Source organism: Chroicocephalus ridibundus, chromosome 2, assembly GCF_963924245.1.
Source record: "Chroicocephalus ridibundus chromosome 2, bChrRid1.1, whole genome shotgun sequence".
In the NCBI taxonomy this organism is placed as follows: Eukaryota; Metazoa; Chordata; class Aves; order Charadriiformes; family Laridae; genus Chroicocephalus; species Chroicocephalus ridibundus.
In genome coordinates this window covers 144,267,706-144,290,985 of record NC_086285.1, presented here as the reverse complement: position 1 = coordinate 144,290,985, position 23,280 = coordinate 144,267,706, and the positions used below count along the sequence as shown (strand labels likewise).

The window sequence follows — 23,280 nt, the reverse complement described above, 5'->3', positions numbered from 1 at the left end:
GTAAAAACAGGTGGGAGCAAGAGACTCACTACTGTACACTAGTTAGGATAAAAAGATTGGAAGAATGATTTTAGGAAATGTCAAAAGAAACAGGGAAGCAAAATAACTGCTGCAGGAAAGACACAATCACAACAAGCAGCAATCAAGAAAATATGCTAAATCATCTCCTTATTTAGCTTAAGGAACTTTGAAGCTGACTTTGAAATATAAGCATTCATGCAGCAAAAACAAGATTTCTAATGCTTGTGTGGGAGGACAGATGAAAATTCTCTCAATTTAAACCCACTTTACCAGCGCATTTGTCAATTCTGTGGCTTTTTGGAAAAGAAATAACAAAAACAAAAAAAACCCAAACCAAAGCACATAATACCCGCATAATCTTTTTCTCTCTCCTGCTCTTCTCCAGAGCGCTAGATTACCCTGGCACATTAAAAAAAAATGTAAACTAGTAAGTTATTACATCACGAAGAAAAAAATTATACTCAACTGAGGAAAAAATAGCTAGTACACTAAATTTAGAACGCGTGGGAAGAAAATATCTTCCATAAACTCCCCAAACCAAACCTGAATGCACAATAATACAGTTTAATCAACTCCACTGATGAAGGGATGTGAAATACAACAGCACTACACCCTCATAGTTCTTACTGCTGCTTCCATAAACCCTTGCAACTTCACAGCTACCAATCTGTCACCTTCCTCAACGCTGCTGCTGCGCTCCACAAAATATCCCCTCCAGCACCCACCTGCTGGTTGCCTCCAGGCCCAGAGAAGGCCACATCTCTCTCTCCAGGGAGGAAGAGGACAGGGAAAGCTAGAGCCACTCCATGCCTCTGCTCCAGGGAGCAGCCTGGAAGCAGAGGAGCCTGTGTCTGGCTCATTCAGCAGGAAATAACCAAGGCAGCTGCAGCCATTGTCAGAAGCACTAGAAGTATGTGCTTTAAAAAACAGAATACCCTGTTGTCCCCACTTTAACATGGGGAAGTTAAACACACTCACATTTCTTTTTCTGGACTATGATTACTATTGCTACCTGAAGATTACTGCTATCTGAAATTCATCTTCACCTTTATCTGTCAGGTCAAAGATAGTATCAACTGCTCTCAGTGATCCCAAGGGATACACCACATTATGGTTTGGTATACCCAAGGGAAAAGCATTTTCTAAGTTTGTTTGAACCCCCACATATTCCTGATATAACAGAATTATAGAAGAGACAAAAAAGACTTTAAGGGAAGCAGAATTTCCTCTGCCTGCACTGAAGTTCCTGAAAAAATAAATTTTACTTAACAACATTAGTATGAATGTATCATAGAAAATCCCCTGCTTAACAAAATAACCAGGAGAGCTATGGAACAATTGACAGCATAGGGGAAGCAGAGAATCACTTGTCACACCATACTGGGAAGATCTACGGCACCTTGTGCCCCAAAGGAGGAAATATGAATGCCGTCACTGGAGATTCAATGCAATAAACTGATATGAACTGGGAATTAGAAAGACCAGACCTGGGAGCACATACTGTAAGCACGTGGGGAACTATCTCCTCCCTCACAGCTTCTCAGAGAGTACATATGGTTTGGGTAGCGCCTCAAATAAGGCAACAAAGGCAGCACTCTGGTGCTGGAAACTCACTCAATAGTTGGAAATAGCAGAAGGTGAGGGAAGAAAAAAAAAGTAGCTTCTACAACCCAAGAAGAGGAGAAAGAGAGAAGAGTTAAAGATAAGTTAACAGGTATTCAAACACAGGAAGTGAGGCAGAGCAGAGACAGACAGGGGGAAGAAAATTAAACCGATGAAGTTGGAGTTAGAAAGCTGGCAGGACAAATAGAAAGAAAAAGCTAGCAATCTCCTTGGAAAAATGCAAACAAACATCCCAGAAGGGAAGCAATATTCTTTGGGCCCAGAAGACTCCATAGTTCTGAAATTGCTGCTTGGCTCATCCTCTGCTTGAAAGAATTAAGAACAAAATTCCTTCCTCCCCCAAAGGTGAGAAATCAACTCCATTAATCCTTCAGGACGATGTCTAGATGAGAATCCCTGAGTAACTCATAAGTTTGACCTAAATTAGCCCTTTAGTGAGAAAAGCGATCAGGCAGGGGGAAACAGGGCAAGAGGAGAACTTGTAGCACGCCAAAGCACAGAAACGTGTCTCCAATTTAAGAGTTAAGAAGGGATCCCTGCGATATTCTACCTTAGCTTAGATCTTGGTACCTAAGTAAAACAAGGGATGTGTTCACCAAAAATATCTTCCTTAGGGCCACAGACAAGTTGAAACAAGAAAAGGCACTCCTCAGACCATTTGCAGCTACACTATTTTATGTTTCCTTATACTCCTTTCTCAGCCCAACCCAGGCTTGACCATTATTTTCATAGCTGATAAAAACTATACAATTGGATTCTTAGAATAAGACACAAGATTACATGTGGAAACGTAAGTCAGGCCTAGGGACAAATAATGTTCTCCTGTCAAATGCAGATTTTCATCAACAAGGCCACTGAAGTCCATGTGTACGTGCAATGCCACAAAAGTGTAAATGAGCCCAAAACACGATGCACCTCTCAGGAATCACCGTTTGCCCAGAGACTGCATGATTTAACCTAAAGGAGGATTATGTTACCATTTTCACAGTCCCATTTAGTAGGAGGCAATAAAAAGTATGTACAACTTCGAAAAATACTGCAAGATACCCTTCAGACTGCACTGCTATACCCTTTGCCTACAAATAAGGCTCCTGAAAATAACTGTGTCCATTCTTAGCTTTATTTCCATGCATGACTGCAGTGGCGAACTCCAGAGAGCTGTTCCTGCGGTGGGGAAAGGATGTGGCTGAGCACACCAGTACCGGGGCCTAAACCAACCTGTGACTGGCCACAAAGTGCGTTGTATGAAAATGAGGACACAGAACAGTCACTCCTGCCCCAGTACGCTTGGTAAGTTATCTACTTGAGTGATGGCATTGCTGGGCTTCTCCATAGTCTAATAAAAGCCATTTTTGGCAACTACATGAAAAGGCTATTAACTATGTAAAGGCTTTAACAGAGAGCCTCAAAATAATCAACATGTTCCCAGCAGACGCATCAGAGGAGAAGAACCGCTCTCCCGAAGGGCCTCCCGAGCAGGGTGCTCGCTCTCCAGCCAGCTCCCGATGCAACTGCCCTGCCCGCAGAGCCCACGGCGAGTCACGGCCCGATACCAAGGCTCCCATTCACCCGCCCACACCAGGAACCACGGCCCGCCGGAGCCGCGCTGCCCGTTCTCGCCCCCGGGGGACCGGCCCCCTCCACGCCCTAGGAACCCCCTGAGCGCCGGGGCCGGGTAGGCGCGGCGGGGCGGGGGATCCCCGCGGCGGCCGCGCACCTGGTGAAGGCGAAGGCCATGAGGCTGAGGATGGTGAAGCTGAGGAGGGTGATGGTGTGCGGCCGGTAGAAGAACTCCAGAGTGATGTCCTCCACCTGCTGCTCGTTGATCATGCGGAAATGCAGGCGGTAGTTCACGTCGTCCTTGCTCAGGGTCCGGCTCCCCACGCACGACGCCATCTCACCCCCTTCTCCCCTCGCCTCAGCGCAGCGCTGGTTCTCCCGGGGCGGGGCGGGGCGGTCGCGGCCCGAACCGGCGCGGCACGGCGCGGCGCGGCGCGGCCGCCCGCGCCGCCTCCCGCTGAGGCGACGCCGCCGTGGGCAGACGCGCCGCGCCCGCCTGGCTGAGGGGCGGAGCTCGTCCCGCGCCCACACAGTGGGGGAGGAAGGAAGGACCGGAGCGGGGAGGGGAGGCGGAGCCGCACCGCCCACCTTCAAATGAACGGTGGGAAGGACCCTTTTCTGCCTGCCCCCCCTCTCCCTGCTACAGAATGGTCTCGCCTGGGGGGGGTGGGGAGGAGGCACGCACGTGGGCTGGGCCGAGCGCGAGAGCGGCGTGAGGGGAAGGTGAGGCTTCGGTGGGTCTCAGTGGCCGCCGGGGCGGCGCGGCGGCCGCCGCCGTCGTCGTCGTCGTTCCTCCGCCTCGGCTTCCCGCGGGCCGGGCTCGCTGGGTGTGGAGCGGCCTGTCCTCCCGCAGGCTGTGCGCAGAGGCTGCCAGCCTAGGGAGGCCTGCAAGGGGCGGCGAGCGCGGCGCGGTCCGGCATCCTCTGCGTCTGTGAGGTGAGGGCTCTGGGCGGAGGGCCCCGTCGATTGGGGAGTGTTTAAGCCCCGGCTAGGCTTTTCCCTCGCTCCCATGGCAATGGCTGTCGTACAGCATTCAGAGCCGGCTCCTCTCCTCAGTTCAGCCTCCATTTGTCACGCATTTACAGCCTCAAAGCAGCTACTCGGTGCTTTGCAGCAAGTAATTTTTGCTGCAATGCTCAGGGGCACTGGAGAGGCCCTACCTCGAGTACTGTGTCCAGTTTTGTGCCCCTCACCACAAGAAAGACATTGAGGTGCTGAAGTGTGTCCAGAGAAGGGCAACGGAGCTGGTGAGGGGTCTGGAGCACAAGTCTTCTGAGGAGCGTCTGAGGGAGCTGGGGTTGTTCAGCCTGGAGAAAAGGAGGCTGAGGGAGACCTTATCGCTCTCTACAGATTGTAGCGAGGTGGGGGTCAGTCTCCTCTCCTGAGTAACAGGCGATAGGACAAGAGGAAACGGCCTCAGGTTGCACCAAGGGAGTTTTAGATTGGATATTAGGAAAACTTTTAAACTGAAAGGGTTATTAAGCATTGGAACGGGCTGCCCGGGGAAGTGGTTGAGTCATCATCCCTGAAGGCGTTTGAAAGATGGGTAGTGATAGTGCTTAGAGCTATAGCTTAGTGATGGGTTTTGTCAGTGTTAGGTTGATGGTTGGACTAGATGATCTGAAAGGTCCTTTCCAATCTAAGAGATTCTATGATTCAGTGAATTAATGGTCCTGGCTCTGTGGCCAGGGTGAAGTGTGCCTGTGTTGTTCTTCAACCCTTTTTCTCCCAGCAGGATGCTGTGCTGAGGTGGAAGATGGCTCTGTGGGCTCGGCAGGCCTCCCGCTGGTGTCACCTGCTGAAAGTCGCCTGTGCTGCTGAATTTCCTGGGAGGCTGAGGGGCTGCAGCAGCACTGCACAGGCATGTCACGGGTTTGCCCCTCGGGCTCTGCTGTCCTCTCCAAATGACGTTCTTCTGTGGAGATTGCAGGCATACAGGCATGTATCTGTAGGAAGCTGTTCTCCACCTGACAGTGCCAAGGATGGATCCTTTTCTTCTCCCAAAAGTAACTTGCCTTTACCAGTAAAACAGGAACAAGCAAAACCAGAAACATTACCTGATCTGAATGAAAAAACACTGTATGAAGGTAAGAGGCCTTAGGGATACCATTTCTCCCAAATCTCCAGATCATGCTTTCAGGATTTTTTTGGCCTGTTTGTGTAGAATACTTATCTGAAGTTCCTGACTTTCACTTGGTTTTAGCCCCATAGTTAATGCATAATTCCTGTGGTCGCTCTAGCATATACAGAATACTTTTAAGGCAAGATAAAGGTACAATGATTTGGGTAGAAACGTCGGTCTGAAGCTGCTGTTTGAAGAGCTTTTCTTTTCGCAACTCTACCTGCAGCAGCTGAGCTGCCTTTCTGTCATAGTTCTGCTGGTACAAAATAAACGGTTTTGTTTGTTGATTTTGGGTTTAGGGGTTTTTTTTGAGCAAGGGTGGGGGAGGCCACCCCTGAAGCAGCTCACACAACACAGCCTTTTGAATGATCAGGGATGAACAACAGGAGGCAGCAGAGTGCGAAGCCTGCTTAAGCACTGCCCTGATGAGAAATGCTAGTCAAACTTTCTCCTGAGGAAAGTAGATAGATATAAGGTCACCTTGGTGTTGTTACCCGAATAAATTGCCTCATTTTTCTCTACTTTTGTATCTAAGTGTGGATAAAAAAAATACCACCCTCTGAAAATAATTCTAGTATACTGAGGAAACTTGCTCTGGATTACTAAGCAGTCTTGTATGTTCAGATTCAGCTTTGAGCCCAGCCAACTTGGATCCTACAGAGCTTATTTTTGGGGTGGCTCAGAGCTGCAACTGAGATCTGTGTGTTTTTGCAGCTGGTTCTGGAAACAGTGCTGCACCAGAACTGGCAGGTCAGCCAGCTCGTATGTGTCTGCACCTGCGGTGCAGTTTATCTACATGCCAGATTTTTATCTGCCAGCAGACTTACTGTTGCGTGTATGGAGCATTTTGCCCATTTGGCAGTGCATATAATGGAATAAATGTAATTGCTAACTTTTTTTTTTTAATGGTAGCTTGAGGTGTATTAAATCCTCCTGATTGGAGGTTTAAAGAACTTAGAGTGGCAAAAGGAGGTCATCTATGCTTCCGGAATGGACCTTGGTGTGTATTGGTTTGGTCCTCAACAAGTTGAAAGGAAATACTTGATACCCACGTAGATTCCTAGCGAGGTCTTATTACTGCTTTATGGTGCTTTTATTTTCTGAGGCTTTGGAAAAAAGAAGTGGCAAGACATTCAACAACTATTGAGCTAGTCTATGCAACTTTTCCTGGAACATTACGATCATCCTGCTTATTTTTGAACCTGTCTTGGTAGTTCTGGTGTGGCTTTGTTTTCTTGACATGGAAGAGTGTTACCCCAGTCTCTTGGAAGTCGTTGTGCGAAGGTATAGGACACAGAAAATCCCCATCATGAAGAGTTTATAATTAGGGCTGTTGATCAGTAATCAGTTTGATAATTGAGGTGGATGCTAGCAGTCAGCCTGCAAAATAGTAATCTTGATGTAGCTGCTGTGAGCTCCTGTCAGTGGAAAAATAGATCAGTTTAGAGAAATATTTTTTAAAAAGACACTGAGCTCTGTGACTTGGAGCACTTAAGGGGAAACAAGGATAATGGTATTCACTTGGAAACCTTAATGAGCAGGAAATGGAGCTTGATTTCTTTAGTTGTTAGAGGTGGTGGCAGTCAGCAGCCATTCTGTAATGGGTAAGAGGATAGTTTGGTTGAAGTTGGCTGTGAAATACCTTGAAAATTAAAACAACTACAGTTCAGGCATCAGGTTCAGAAGAGGCACAAAGTTGCAGGCTTGTTAGGTTATGAAAAATAATCTCTGTAGTAGCCTTTGATCTGTATGTGATCAGGCAAGAATTCATTTGTGAAGACATGAAAGAAGATTCTTTTTCAAGAAGGTGATGTGATCTGTTGTCTGCAGTGATCAAGGCAGCAGAACAAAGGCAGGCTTGCTGTGTACCATGCTCACATTTGGCCACATGAGCAAGAGTTGATGAGCAGTGCCAAGGAGTTGGAATAGAGACAAAAACTGTGAATAGAGTCTATATTTTCATATGTTTTCAAATAATAATAGATTGTCTGTGTTCATCTCGTGCAGTGTTCTTGCATTTTGAAATGGATTTTAAGAGATCTGTATAGCATTTGGTGGGACCAGCTTTGTCTTTCACAAAACGCATTGGGTCTTCCATATTTGTTTCTTAGATTGGGATGACGTCCCACCTTTGTCTGCTTTGGAGGAGATTTCTGAGGAAGAAGCCGTGCAGATCGTTGCAGAACCTCTTCTTCCCCTTCATTCTTCCACGCTCCGAGATTATGTTGACCACTCGGAAACCCTGGCAAAACTTGTCCACCTAGGTATGTGTGATTTTGTTTATGTGGTTTGTCTATATCTGGAGCTTTGGAGAGTCTATAATTTGTGTTTTGATCTTACTGGTTGCCTCGTAAACTCAAAAATAGGAAGGCTAAACCAGTGGCTAAGGGCAGAGTAAATCCAGGGTAAATGGAAAAAGAGAGGGGACTGCATAACTTAGTAGTAGTGCTGTATGAGTTGAAGACAAGGCTGGCTAGCTTAGTCCCTTAGGGCTGTGGATGCTAGAAGGAGGCATCTTACACAGCTTCTGGAGGTGAGGAGTACTTTGTGTAACTTGATTGGTCTCTCTTCTTTTGGGATGGGTAAGGATAGTTTAATTTGCTGTGAAAGAAACTGCAACTCTCTGTCCCTGGAAGGAAGGAAGGAGAGTGGTTGCTGTGCAGAACCTTAAAAGTGGGGCACAGTAAACTGGAGAGGGAAGGAGGAAGGGATGGAAGAGAACCTTAGTTCTTATCAAAAAGCACTTGACAGTGCAAGGATAGCTGAGTTCAAGGTTGCTGGCTGCCTCCTTGGTTCCCAAAAGTGCAAGGAACACCAGAAGGAGATTGGAGAAATAAATATTTGAGGGGGGAAGATCTGGCCCTGTGCAGTAATAAATTGCTATGCGTAAGCCAGTATCCAGACACTTCATTGCAAAATTGTCTCCCTCCCTTGTATAATGGAGTTGAGAATTCCTTGCACACTTACTGCTGTGCCACAAGAGTAGGTGTCTGCATGTGGCGTGTGCTAGTGTACTTGATTCTTCACATGCAGGATTTGCTGCAAATGGTCTTCCTTCAAAAAATAAACTTAGCAAAGGCGTCTAAAATGACTGCTTATTTTATCTGGAATCCTTCCACAATATACAAGGTGTTGTGACCTTGCTGTCTTGAGCAATTGAAGTATGCTAAATCAGTGCAAAAAAGGAGGAGTCATAAATTTTAACATGCCTTTCTGAAACATTTATAGGAAGTAGGGTCTGTGTTTAATTAATACAGTTAAAACAATATCTAATTAAATTAAAACAATATCTATTTTTGTTTGTTGTAGGAGTTGACTTATCCCAAGTGGAGAAACGTCAAAAGGCAGGTCAACTGTTACTGACCTTGGACTTTGAAAAAGATATAAGAAAAATACTTCTGTTTCTTAAGGATGTGGGTGTAGAGGACAATCAGTTGGGACCATTCCTGACCAAAAATCCATACATCCTTGGTGAAGACCTGGAAGCTTTGGAAACCAGGTGAGCCTTTCAAATAGCAGCAGGGTGTTAAGCGCCTTGGCTTGAACATCTCATTTCCCAATTGGCTTAGCCGTGCCTGAACCTGTGTTGTTGCTGCTTCCTTTCTCACTCGATCCCTGGCTCCATGTTCCTGTGCCTTCCCATCAGTAAGCGTTAACATGTGGTGGTGGTGTCGTAAGTGGATCAGGGTGTCAACTCGACTTGAAAACTTACAGTTAACAAATTTTACTGCTCATCCCTGTTTCTGCCACAGAGAAAGGAGCTTGCCCTTCTAGGCCACTTGCTTTACTTATGTCAGCTTAGATTACAAAATGTTGGTCCCTGAGGCTTTACCTAAATTTGTAGAACAATATTAACCTCTTCAGTCATGCTTTGAAACATGCTTCTAGAGGGATGTCTAGCCATACCTTGTAAATTCTGCAGTAAAAAAAGCAGACGATATCTCTTCGCTGTTTACTTCTAATAGCAGCAGAAGGTTTTGGTGACTTTTTTTTTTTTTCTGTTGTCCAGCTCAAACTGAGCACAAGACTACAATGAACTAATTTTTGTGTGTGTTCACACTTGTATGGCTCTAGACTGTTGCCTCAGTGTCACTCAGCTTGTCTGTGCATAAGGGTACATACCAGTCTCTGTAGAAGACTTCATATCTTGGGCCAAAGCTGATTTTGTTAGCTGCTTTGTGGAGTGGGGTTTTTTTAAGCTTATTTGTGTATGCCAATAACACCAAAGGCAGAATTTTTTTTATTATTTTTTTAGAAAATCCATTGTGTTTATCGGCCTTCCTTCTGTGACTGTAGGGGGAAACAAGCTGTTTTCTCCATTTACTGTCAAACTTTTGTTCTCTGTATCACCCTCTCCTACTCCTCTCTGCGCTCTCTAATGTCCTAAATGTAGATGCTGTGTACTGCGAACTGTACTTCATGGGGTCTAGCTTATTAGAGAACGCTAACTTTGGAAAATGCTGCATTCTGAATATAAGGGCTACTTTAATTCAAGTAAGCACCGAAGAAACGACATAACTATATACACATACTCCTTTTTCTCCAGCAGCATGAATTGGAAAGTGATGGGATTTTGTCAGAAGCTGACTGAAGTCTGCTGTTTTCAGTAATTTCAGTGTTTTTCAAATCAAACTGTGTAACTATATCTCTTGTTCTCTGCCAATAGTGGGACTTCCTCTTTAATGGCATTAACAAATCTTTGGTCAGCTTTAGAGCCTTAATGTGATAATACTGGAATTTAAAGTAGTTTTAAAAACCTGTAGCTGAGTTAAAGAGATAAGGGTGGTCAAAACAGGAATATTGAGGAGCTGCGGCAGATCTACCCAACATGGTATAAGATCTGACAGCTGCTGTTCACTCACCCTGTGTTGGAAATCAATCATCATTGTGCTGTTTTGTCACATGTGTGTTCATCTTGGCCACATGAGTGCAGATTTCAACTCTTCCTTCAGTGGGCTTAAGCTAGGATGCTGGACTTCATCCTGCCATAACAGGTATTTGCGCTGATGCTAGTCGAGCTTAGGTCTTATGGTTGTAACTGTTAATATCTACTCACAGAAGCCTGTCCTTAGTGTTTTAGCACTGTTAACTTTGGAGAACTAGTTCTAGAGCTTTAAAGATGAGGTTTGTATTTGTGGCAGAAAGCCCTTCACTTCTAAAGAAAAATCTTCCTAAAGTTAAATAACTGTAATTAAAATATTCAAGATCTTTGAAATAATGTATTGTAGTAATATAAATAATCTATTTTTTAAAAAAGAAGTTATTCTTAATTCATCATTTATCTGAAATAACTGAATATTGGGTTTAAGCCCATATTTTCATGAATCCACAGCCACTTTTTGCAAAGGTGCTTTGCCCTAGGGATGGTGTGGTGGCTTGTAACTGCATTCCATTCTTCCTCCTTTTTGGTTTATGGATACAAACAGCTTGTCTATATTCCTTTGCTTTAGTACTTTCTTCCAGATTTTTGCAGGTGGGATCCCATTAAGATATGAGAGACTCGAGAGACTTAAGGTACCAGCACCAGACTAAGGAGTTATACTTCCCCTCCCTCCCCAACCCCCCCCACCCCTTAAGGCAACTTACCTGTGTCTTACAGTCATAAAGATCCTAGCTATCTTTACTCAGCTGTATTTGTTTGGTGTGTACCTGTAAGAAGTTTTTTTCCTTCAGATTCATCCTTCCATTAGGTGTGTTGATTATAGGAAAAATTCCAGGAAAATGGACTTTTATTCTTAAAATTACTCCAGATGGGCTTGCATTAATTCAATATTTCTTTTACAGAACAACTTCTGTGTGTGTGCATTTTGTAATGAACTTAAAACATCTTGGTCTTTAAAAATTCCGTAAAATAAAGTCTTTCTGCTTGGCTGTTGCATGTAGTAGCTGTCCAAGGCAGAAATCTGAAAATACAGCTTTTTGGAAACAAGCACATTAATAGACTTATGTGGAACATAGACCTGACTTTTCTTCTTTCTCCTCTGTTCTGCCATCCTCCTGTTCAGTAAGCGGCCTTTGAGAAACAATATCCAAGATGAACCTCTGTCATTTTTCAACAGTAGTTTTGAGTCTAGATGTCAGAGTTGCCTATACTCTTCTAAAGGGACTATTTTTTGCTCTGATAATCATTCTGACTCTCCTGTGAAGTCAGATTTGCTTTTCAGTGACTGTCCTGTGGCACTGCTTGGTTACTGAAGTAGGGGCTGAACTGGGCAATCCAATTTCTTCTTCATTTTCTGCAGCTTGATTTTTTTCAGTAAGTCTATCTCTGTTTGGCATTGGTGAATGCTTTCCTGCAAGCTTTAAAGTAATTGTGCCGCAGAGGGTGTATGGCAGGCTGTGAAGTGAATGTGTCTCAGATAGCTGTCTTTTGAAAGCTGAGTATCACCTTTGCATAAACACTTTGGTGCAGATGGACATGGTATTGGTTACATCACTCTGGAATGTTTTATTGCTATGGATTCCATGTTGCCAGGAAACAAAACACAAATTTCAATAGATTTGGCATTTGACTTCAGATAAACACTGTAAAAGTCAAAACATTCCATAATTCATAACAATTCTGACAGTTGCAAATCAGTGTCTGTACTGCAGCTGCACCAGATGCTTTGTTTTATGGTATTGTTAATGATGACTTAAAACTGTTAACATGCTACATAGAACTGCTGACCCCTGTACTACGGGGGCTAAACATGGTGCCAACGCTCACAAAGTTATCTCAAACCTTGGTCAGGTTGGAAAATTGTGCTTCTTTAATATACGAGTTTCTAGAGTCAGGTTATTAAAATCTTGCCATCCCTCTTTTAAGCTTTTTGCCTTTCCAGGATGTGAAGAAATGCTTCAGGTGTGAGTCTTAATGACTTTTTAACAGAAAACAAGTGAAGGGGAGTCAGGACAACCAAAAGGTTCTACTTTTAATCTGTTCATTTATCTATGTTTCTAGGATGCTTGGCAGTTATGTCCTTGAAAAAATGAATGGAAGAAGTATAGTGTAGTCAAAATATAATGGGATAATTTTTGAAGGGCCAATTATTTACTGTTGTGTTCTGCATTTCTCCCCTTCCTAACCTCTCCTTGTCTCTGAGGCTCCTGCAGCCAGTTCCATCATTATCTGGAGCCTAGCCTGCTACCTTCTGTATTGGGGTGTCTGCTCAGTTAGGAATTGGTCCTTTAGAGATTGTTCTTAGATCTTCTGTCTAGAGGTTTTTGGCTTGTGATGACTTCGTTTTTGAGGATTTGTGGATAGAGAGAGAGGTTGTAGTGACTGGAAGGTTTTTCTATTTTTTTTTTCTCTCTACATGATTTAACACACAGACCATCTTTTGCTCAGTATCTGCTTTCTGCAGAATCTTCTACAGTCTATTTAGTATCTTAATTACTGCCAGATAAAATCAGTTCTTGTATTCTGTAAGCTCATCTGACAGCAAGTACTTCTGTATATGCTCATCTATAACCAAAGGAAACCTTCTTAAATTGTTGTTTAGTTTTTTTGTAAATTGTGGCACGTGGGTTAATCATGTCTCTATTTTGTGTGCTGTATTTCCCTCCACCCCATTACTTTTTCTGGGAGCAAGTAGTACTTGAAATAGGATTTCACTTTCACTGAATTCAAGAAAGTTTGGAAAAAGTTTTGAGTTGGAAAGAAAGCAAGCTCTGTTAAACATAAAACCTTTAGTCAGCTCCTTCTCTTTTCTGACAACCAGATGTCCTGTAACTAAATCCTTGGACCAGTGACTGAAAGCAGGGACCTATTGTAACAAAAGTAACTTCAGCTGATTTAGAAATGTCTTTTTGGACAATGTCTCTACAGATAGCATTGTTGTATGATATTTCTACTCCAGTGCTATTGGCAAAACAGGGATGTATGAGGTATAGTCCTCTGTTCTTTCAGCAGTAGAAATGGAATTCATTAAAATAGCAAAAGGCTGTATATATCTTCTTGTCCATACCCTATGATGATCTATTAATGTGTTTGCAATCTAGGAGACAGGCTGGTAGTTAAGCGTAGGTTAACATAGTTATCTGCTTAAGTACAGCTGGAAGGAATTAAAATCTGTCTTCAGTATTGACATTCTGCTCTGAGGTTTATTTTACTTCTAATTAATTGGAAGGGATGGTATTTTGCTTTTATGATAACTGCAGATTTCCCCCTAATTATTTTTGGCAGGGTTGCATGTTAATGCTAGAACATCTGTCCGTTTATAAGATATCACTGAGGAATTTAAGCAAGTACTGAATAAATGGAGGCAATAAAATTTTCATCACTGGATTTTATTTTGTTTTTGTTCTCTTTCTAGAGTGGCTTACCTAAAATCAAAAAAATTTGGTAAGGCAGAAATTGCTCAGATGGTCTCAAGAGCTCCATATTTGCTGTTGTTTTCAGTGGAAAGACTGGATAACAGACTGGGTTTCTTCAAAAATGAACTTGGTCTCAGTGTAAAAAAGGTAAAGACTATACACTGAAGTATTTAGGCACTTTGTTAGTGACAAGTTTAAGGCCTTGGAACATGAATGCTTCAAGTGCTTGAAGGTTATCCACAAACATTAGTGACATTACCAATGGTAACACACAGGATTACAGGAGGATGACATGATTTTAACTGTCTGTAGAAGTAATATGGACATCTGACATTCAAAGGTCCTGAAGTACAGTTCTTGAAAATGATCTGCTGCAGCTTATTGTCAAACAAGCATATGCGTGTCCAGTTTTATTTTCTGAGGTGGGTCAGAGAACTGAATCCATTGTTGAAACAGCAAGCAGCTTTTTTAACTGCTAGAAAATTGACTGGGTCTCTTCATCTCTTCGCGATACTGTAACAACTATTTTTCACTGATGAGTTAATCTGCGAATATGATATCAAACTAAATGCCAAATCATGTTCTCACCTCAACAAGAGTAATGCCTGGGTTCAGTCATAAGCGCTTACCACATTATATGCTTAGCCGTTATTTTGCACCATGCTTTAGGATCTTCAGAAGAGGTAGTAGCTGGACTTCCCTGGAGTAAGTGGGCAGTGTTAGTTGTTTCCTGCAGTAGCTGGAGATTGCAATAAATGTCAATTTCCAAGTGGAGTCTGGTGTTCTTCTGTTGGCTTCTATTTGCTGAACAGTCATAGCTGTCACAGTGCGTGTTCCTGGCCTTTCCATGCTTGAGGTAAAATCTCTAGAAAAGCGTTTAGTCACCGCCTTGTACTCAGGGCGGATTACAAGTAATCACATGGCTTAGGGGATGTGGAGTAATTTCTTGTATTGATATAATACTATGGTCTAACCAGATCCTGAGGTAGACAAATGCCACTGCAGCTGAAAAATCCTTTTATAGCCTCTGTCAGGTAGTGTTTTGGTTACTTTTTTTTTTTTTTTAAAAGGTGGGAAGAAACAACTTGAGCACTGAGGGAGATTGGGCACTTAAGCGTGCTTTCTACTTTTGGGATATGCTTTTACTCCCTCTTCCTGTCTGTTTTACAACAGCTATGTTGTGTTTTTGTTTTCTGAACAAACAAATTTGAGTAAGTTGTTGCATCTTAATATACTGCTGCTTCATGCAAACTCCTCTTTGGTGAGGAGAGAAAATGAAATGCAAGTGAAAGTGCATCCCTCTTCCAACTGGGGAAAAAAAATTGATATAAGATCTCTATCTTTCTTTTATAGAGGGATTCACAAACAAGCTTTCAGTAATAATCTCTCCTTTGTGTGTTTTCCCTAATTGTAGACAAAAGATCTGGTAATTCGTCTTCCAAGGCTACTGACTGGCAAATTAGAGCCTGTAAAAGAAAATCTTCAGGTGAGCTTATTAGTAGTATTAAGTGTGTTGTGTATTTGTCTATCCACATAGTTTATGAGTTGTCAGAAGACAGAATTCCTGGAGGAGAATCCTGCACAGAAAGAATTTAATGAAATATTTTAGTGGAGATATAAAATAACTGAGGATTTTGTTAAATGATTTCCTTTCTTCTATGGCTTGCAAGCTTACAGCGTACGTGGAGCAGTATCCTGTTCTGTCTTCTACTCTGGTGTAGGTTAGAAACTTCATCTGGGTCCCTTTCTGCCAAAAGTTGCAATCTGATGACACAAATTGTTACCCTTTTCTTTACAACGAGTGAAAAATAGGGCCTGCTCCCTCTCTCCCCCCCACCCCGCCCCTTAATTATTATGTTTTTTTGCTAACTTGGATTGTCCATGAGGATTTAGGAGCAAGAAATGTGCGGTTGATTATTTTCCTCTTGGCAGGTAGCTAGTCTGCCAAAATGTGCATTTGACACCTATTGTCTGATAGCAGATGGTCGTTATTAACAACTGTTGGGTAAATAACTTCAAACCCACAGGGACTCCTTTCCCTTTTGAAAATGTAACTATGTATTGGTTTAATTATTGTGCTGTAAAGCCATCTAGGCCAAACAGCATGATGTAGTGTAACAATTTGAGAAAACCCATTAACCTATAATGCATAACTATGAATTAAAATATATAATTTTCAGACAGACTCACTGCTCTGAAACTATTAAACACTGGGAATCTTGCAATCTGAAATGTGTGTGTGGTAAGGGAGGAGACTGGAAAGTAGCAGACTGTTCCAATTAATAGTGCTTTCTTTTTAATGAACATTGTTTCCACAGGCTAGGGATTCAGTATATTATAATGAATGTGTTTTTAAGATCCTCAGTTCTATGTGACTGTCTTGTCTGTCTACCAAAAAGTGTATAGTGTAGCATCCTTATTTTTAATATGTTCTAGAGAGAGTGAAAGAATTTTTAGGTACTCACTGTTAGAATCTACTGATACTTGGAAGCTCTAGCCTTTCAGGAGGTTGGATGTCCCATATTCAGAATGTGGGTTCAGGCCTGCATGACCTAAACTGGTGACGGGCAGGCAGTACTTGGAAAGCGAAACCATATACCAGCAGTGCAGAAGTGATCTGATGGTATCCCTCATTCTGAGCGGGCCGTTATTTAGAAACAACTGCTGCAGCTGATACTGGTTGTCAAAAGTGTGCAAAAAGATACCAGTCATGGACTAAATGAGCTGAAGGATGGCTTATTCCATCCTCTGAAGGTTTCATCAAGGACAATTAGAGATTCACTGGTAGGGTAGAACTGGACAGCTTGCATTACCACTGCCTGTTGTGGGAATCATACAGAGTACATTGAATATTGCTGGGTCTTACACAGTAAGGATATTGGCATATGTGGTCTAGAGATTTACTGAATATTAAGTATATGTGCTGTCAAACTGAGTACAGTTAAAGCGACTTACACTTGAGCTCACTGTTCATGTCAAGAGAAAGCCATTCCATTTCACAGAGTACAAAAGCAAAGCTCCAAGATTCTTGACAGTTACCTCTACAGTGGGGACAGCTATACATCTCCACTATTTAATATCAGGTGTTATTTTTGGTTGTGTATCTTAATTCAGTAAGTTACCCCTGCCAACTCAGATCTGTGGAAGATGTCACTAAAGTGCAAATACATCTCTTCATATGTGAATGCTCTCTTAGTTGATTAGTATTCCTTGTGATCTGCAAATATATACATAAAGCAGATAAGGAAGAACCAGGAGCTGAAAGACCGGATTATAGTCACCTCTAGAAACAATTCCCTGTAAAGATCTGGAAGTCCTAAGGTAACTTCAAAACCCAGAGTCTAAGCCCTTCCCTTTGTATTTGCCAGGCAGTTTTGGCAAAGAGCTGCAGTCTTGGCACATCAAACTGGAAAAACAAAAAGCACCACCTTTTTGCCAACTGAAGAAGTACCTGAGTTGGATCTGAAAGTCTGCTTATGTAGACTGGCAAGCATACCCACTTCATGACTGAAAACAAGCTGCTTGTAAATGTCACTGGAGGACAGAAGAAATGGCTGAGTTACCAGACACTCTTGTATGCTGAATTCCTTTCTCAACAACTCAATGAACTGCTTGCCATTCTGCACTTCGGGAGGAGTGCTCATGATTTTATTGAAAAAACGTGTTTTGTTTTCCTTTTGGGAAACCATAATTGAAGTCAAGGCAGTCTCTGAAAAAGATATATTACTTTAGACATTAACTAACTGTAAAATAAATTGAATGCACTGCATATTCTACACATCTCTTTCGGGTTCAACAGACTTCATTGAAGGCTACAGGACTGAAATTATACTCCCTAATATAAAAATATAACTTGGATACATTAGCAAAAGAAAATACTACGTTAACAAAAGTAGTCACTAGTCATTTGATTGCTGTATTTTACAGAGCTACACAACTAGAAAGTCAGTCTCTTTTGACAGCTTGGTATTGAAACTGATAACTCTTATGGGAGAACTTCTATGCTCATAACTGCCATGCATACTGAGACACAGCTTTTTTTATTCATATCTCAGACAAGCTGAAAAATACATAGCATTCACAGAAGTTACCTTTACTTCAGGGATACTCTATAATCAAATTTCACTTTAATCCAGAATGATAAATAATTTGCACTGCTGTTTTGAGAAGAACTGGAGTGGCAGATATTATTGTGGGTTGCATTCTTGTTGCTGTGTGACAAAGGGTGGAAGAATTTCACATTAGTTTATTTCAGTGGCACATTAAAATAAGTTAAGTTTGCTGTAGCTGACTTTTGAAGATAAAATTGTGCTCTTTTTCAGGTTTGTCAGATTGAACTTGGTTTTCAACGTAATGAAATTCAACAGATTGTGTTTAAAACCCCCAAGATTTTAACTGCAAGTAAAAAGAGACTCAGACAGACATTTGACTACTTACACAACATAATGGGCATTCCCCACCAAATGCTTACTCGCTTTCCTCAGGTGAGCTGTTAATCTGGGAGTAAACTGGAGGTGCTTTGCACAGAGGCTTCACTAATTTGGTGCTCAAGGTGGAGCCTCATTGTATGCAGGACACGTGAATTCTTCAACTTGTCTGCAGCTTTTACTCTAATTGGGATAACTTTTATTAGCAATTCAGTAACCATTGAGGATTCCAGTGTGGAAGTGCCCTTCTCCTCCTGGCACATGTGACACCATCACCACCACCCCCCTCAGTCTTGTCAGTTTTTAAGTTTTCAACAGAAGTAATCATGCTCATCTCTTCTGGATTAATGCAAGAGAGATTACTGCCTGCTTAGGGATTCCTTGTCCTGAAATCTTATCTAGCTAAGAGACACAAGGGAAGACAGATCATGCAGAAGATCTGTTCATTAGATAACTTATCTATAAAAGCATTTATTTTGGATTTGTCTAGTTAAAAAATAAATTTTATAGATTCTATGATCTGAAAATATAGTCTAAAGGTAAGAGAAGTACTGTCCGTTAGGCAATCAGATTCTCATTGATCTTCCTATTGCTGTGGCAATAGCTAAAAAATCACAGGAGTGAAAATAGATTAATTTCTTGAAAGAAGTTGAAAGCATTAGTCACTTCATCCAATGCTGACATGCAGTCACACTAGCTTCTTACAAAGAAAATAAGAAAGCACAAATTACAACTTCTGAACCGCAATAATTTTCTTCCTAAAGCAAGTCTAGAAAGAAATCTGTCCAGTCTAACTGGATAAAAAGCCAAAATTATATGGAGAAATAAAACTACTCCCCAGGATTTTGATTATTTAACTTGCTACTTAATATATCTTTACTTAACAAGGAGGCTTGCCATAACTGCAGTCCGTGTGTCACTGTTGCCCTCCTTGACCACAAGTCTTGCTCACTTCTCAATTGTCTTATTGTTAGCTTTGTGGTGGTTCACCTCGTTATTTCTCTTCCCTTTGTTTGGAAGGATAAGTGGAGTTTCCTCTGTTCCTTGTTCTTGGCGCAGTCAACTTCTCTCTTCCCTGTTCTTCCTTTCCATCCTCAAAAACTGTGAGTTACAGGATATGGCTAGTGCAGCTCAGTCTGTATGCGGTCTGGCCATTAACTTGTGCATTCACAAATGCATACTTGTTTCCATCTGTTCTTGCTTCTATCCTGAATGACGGTAATGCTGAAAATAAGAGGTATACAGGATTTTTTTTTTTTTTGTCAAAGCCTCTGATGTTACAGCTGCTGTTCTGACCATCCTTCCTGTCAGCTAGCCCCATCAACAGTGGTTAAGGTGTTTTTCCCCTGTCTTCTGACTTCCTCTTAAAATTCAAGGAAGGCACAGAAGGAATAGTAGTTTTGCTTTCTGTCCTAGTTCAAATTAGTTTGCATCCTCATGAAATCCTTCAGTAGCGTAGTCTTTCCTTTTTAGTAAAAACTCTGCTTGCTTTCGTTGCTGTAGCATTCATGTTTTCACTGTTTTGTTCTCTAAAGCAGCATCTCTCTCTTCAGTTGTACTGCTCAGAAATGCAGTTAGATCTCTAAGACTTCTTAACTGTCCATCTCTTGTCTTCCCCACTTCTCTCTCTTTTTAGATGTTCCACTTATTCTTTCGTGTTTCTCTTATGATTGTTCTCATCTTTGACTGTCTAGAATTCTTTTTGTGACAAATATCTTCAAAGGCAGGCGTTGCCGTGCAGCAGAAGACAAGCAGTTGTTTTGAAGCACTGCACTGTGCCTTTTGGCTCTGTTACGGCAGGAGGCGCAGCCGCTCACCTCGTCCATTGCATAGTGCAATTCACTCATTTGTATTATGCCATGTGGTCACCTCTTCATTTCTTCCTTATAATAAGGCTCATCTGAACCTGGCTCTATAAATATATGCTTCTGATAGTACAGGGAAAATGCTTTAGGTATTCTTGCTCCCTGTTTCTGAATGTCTCCTCTCCACTTTCTTGTCTGTGATTACACAAGTGTAATATAGTTATATATAAACAAAAAACCTAACATGCTCTAGAGTTCTGTCACTCCCTGATTTCCCTTGTGTGTGTACCTCAGCGTATTGTATTGAGGCATGAATTTAGATAATTTATATATAATGTAACCTACCTGGTGTTTGACATAAATGAGAAGACGCAGAGTATTTGTTTTCTTCCTAGATCTTCAGTTTGTCTAAAAAATGCTCTTATTTTAGATTCGTCAACAAAAAATTCTTCTCTTTCTTAGGTTTTCAACTCAAAGCTATTACGAATCAGAGAGAGACATATGTTTCTTACATTCTTGGGAAGAGCCCAGTATGACCCAGCACAACCCAGCTACATCTCTCTGGACCAGCTCGTATCCTTGCCCGATGAGGTGTTTTGTACAGAGATTGCCAAAGCTTCTATACAGGACTTTGAAAAATTCTTAAAAACACTTTAATTAGTAACACATGTAAAAAGGAATAGAATAAAGTTATGAAAGAAATATATTTTATAAAACTGCTCCCTTTTATGGTCTCTCAACTTCATTACTGATTTAAGAAGTTTTTGCTTATGAAACCTTTGTAGGATTTAAAGGCTTACAGTGATACTCTTTATGGTGACTTAAAAATATATTTCAGAAGGATTGAGTGAATATATGTTGATTGCTACTGATGCAATCCTTGTAATTAATTGCTAACTTAATTCGGAGTGAATGATGCAGCATACTAACAGAAAAGTAAATTAAAGTGGATTCTTCTTTTTTTTTTTTTTTTTTTCTTCCAATAATTTCAGAGTTTTAGGAGAGGGAAAAACTGGCTAGTGATTTATTCCCTGTTCTTCTCCCCTTACGTTCCCTCCCCAAAAGTTAGAATAACAACTACTGTAGTAGCGAAGAAATTATGTGTTTACCTGCTTTTATCTGAAAAGCTAATAATGTTCTTTTCCTTGCATGGTAGAAAGTAGTACACCATTACACATGTGAAGCCCCTCATGCAAAAAGGCATTTTCTAACATTACAAAGGTGTTTCTTTGTGAAGCTGGCTACTGAAGTTCATATCCTAAAATCTAAGCAGTGAAACTTGGTTTGAAATACCAAAGAAAATCAAAGAAAAAACTGAATCTAGGCAAATTACAGAAAGAAAATAAAACTATATATGTCCCTGAAATCTAGAAGGAGCTTATTTTAAGTCACTTTTCACCTTGTTGATGGGAAAAAGCAGTTCTTCCCTACCCCAATGAGGTTTGTGTGGCTTTAGTATACAAGTAACCATATGAAAAGAGGCTGTAGTATATAATTAGCTGACAGAGTTATCTTGCTCACTTATAACAAGTGAAGTAAATGTCAACATTAGGAATTGTGGGAGTATTAAAAGTACTTAATCTTACAGTAAAAAAAATGTGTTAATATGGAATTATCAAATGCTTCACAGTGTATTTGAGCAAAGTGAAGAAACTGACTGAACCCAAATGCTAGCTGTCTGATAGTTCATTGTTTAGAAGTTTCCATTCTTTCAGTTAGAACAGTTCAGGAAACTGAAATCCAGATGTTTTCATTTGGATTTAAGCTTATTTAATGAAAAATGTTTTAGAAGCTCACTGTTGGAGCTTAAAATACCAATTTGTATGCAGATAGCAGAATAAAATCCAAAAGGTTAAATTCCCCTAATAGGTGGGAAATAAATAGGTTAAAGACACGTTTAAAGAATGACAATAGTAGTGATCTCTGGATTAGGACTTGGGTCTTTTATCCAAAATAAAAATTTGGAATTTGAATTACAACACCCAAGAAAAGGAGCGTTGTCAGAACAAGCAGGGTGCAAGATGATTTACTGGGGCATCTTCACTTAAAACACAGTAAAAAGCCACATTCATTGTCTGCAATATATATCTGAGATGCTTTCTTTTGTCTTTTGGTCTCTTGTTTCCCACTCCATGGGCATGGGAAGATCACTTGAAATCCTCTATTAAGTAGACAGTTCTTGGTGGAGATGCATAACAAATTTAATCTCAAGTGGTGGCTGAAATGTGATGGCTAAAACTTTCCCCCACTCCCTGCTTTTAAATAAAAATATCTAAGTACAATATACTTACTTAGATTTTGACTATTAAATGCTAATAATAAACTACAGTCTTCAAACAACCTAGTAAAAATTGTTTATAGTAAACATTAATGTTAATATAAAGTATGTGGGTTCATAATGCCAAAGTAGAGTTTGCTTTTGCAGATTTACTCTGCTGTCCTTATCATGATCTATATTACCATGTGACAAAACATTATAAATTATATTATAGAATGTGTATATTTTGAACGTCTCCAAGTTTGAGCTTTTAATTCCTTTAATATTTTTAAATGTAGAAATGATTGCTGCCAGAGTTAAACCAGTTTCTTTGAAATGTTAAATGCATGACCATATGCCAAAATAGCTTCCCAGAAATACCATGAAGAAAGGAAGCAAAAGATTTTATGGGAGTGCTAAAAGGAAAGGGGAGAGAGGATAGAACTTTTTGAGGATTGTGCCAAATACTTTTTGGCTTTAAGATGAAAAAAAAAAATCTTTAGAAGAAATGTTTGGCCTAGAATTACCGAACTTATTGTAGTCTGCTGTTCTTGATAAGGACAAGCAGCCTTTGATTGAGCGTGTTGATTAATTGAGGCTTGCTGGGTACAATATGCCAAAGACCCTTTGCGGTCTGCTGACACACACTCTGAGCTGTGCCGTTTGCCTGCTTACCACATTCAGCCGTGTGCTTTTCTGACTGAAACTGGCTACTGTAGCGCTATTTCTAGAATAATTCCAAGTATTTATTTTATGTCTTTAAAAATGCAGTGGTCTTTGAAGGAATTGCTGGGGGGAGGCAGTGACCTGTGCCTCAGAAAACAGAGCCACTCACCTGGCAGCTGCCATACCTGCGCAGAGGGAGGTTTCTGCTCCTCTCTGTGATGGGCTTCATGCCTTGCCTACTGTGTTTTACAAACATAAACATTATTTTTAGCTAATATTCACCTTTACCCCTCAGTTCGCAGTTGTCGGTCTACAGAATCTTCACAGGGCCCAGTTACACCAGTTCAGCTGCCTTCACAGGCAGCGGGATAGCCGAACGCGGAAGCCAGCACTTTGTCCACATCAATTCTCCAGGCCCTGAGCTACGGCTGTGGCCGTGCAGATGAAGACGCGGGTGTTGCTAGCAAAGGCTCGGACTACGCTGGCAAAATACTGCGATTT

The 23,280-nt window shown here is 41.3% G+C and overlaps 2 protein-coding genes across 7 annotated transcripts in view; one reads left to right on the top strand and one right to left on the bottom strand.

The window, feature by feature from the left end:
* The window catches only part of PTDSS1 (phosphatidylserine synthase 1), a 32,174-nt gene extending 28,483 nt beyond the window's left edge, over positions 1–3,691 (bottom strand). For both annotated transcript variants that reach the window (XM_063327239.1, XM_063327240.1), the window contains exon 1: positions 3,362–3,691. In XM_063327239.1, the coding sequence (XP_063183309.1) occupies positions 3,362–3,540 (179 nt within the window). In that variant the 5' untranslated portion in view covers positions 3,541–3,691. The remainder of the gene's footprint in view (positions 1–3,361) is intronic.
* A 98-nt stretch (positions 3,692–3,789) lies between these two features.
* MTERF3 (mitochondrial transcription termination factor 3) lies at positions 3,790–22,119 on the top strand. Of its 5 annotated transcripts, none has more exons than XM_063327235.1 (8): positions 3,790–3,927; positions 4,940–5,291; positions 7,438–7,590; positions 8,636–8,825; positions 13,624–13,771; positions 15,039–15,110; positions 17,947–18,108; positions 20,319–22,118. In XM_063327235.1, exons 1-8 carry the CDS (start codon positions 3,799–3,801, stop codon positions 20,511–20,513), a joined length of 1,401 nt encoding a protein of 466 aa, XP_063183305.1. In that variant the 5' UTR covers positions 3,790–3,798; the 3' UTR covers positions 20,514–22,118. The 5 variants fall into 5 exon arrangements, with proteins under 5 accessions (XP_063183305.1, XP_063183308.1, XP_063183307.1 ...); XM_063327238.1 differs by having other exon boundaries at positions 3,826–4,140; positions 4,937–5,291; XM_063327237.1 differs by having other exon boundaries at positions 3,828–4,140; positions 20,319–22,117.
* Positions 22,120–23,280: the final 1,161 nt, after the last annotated feature.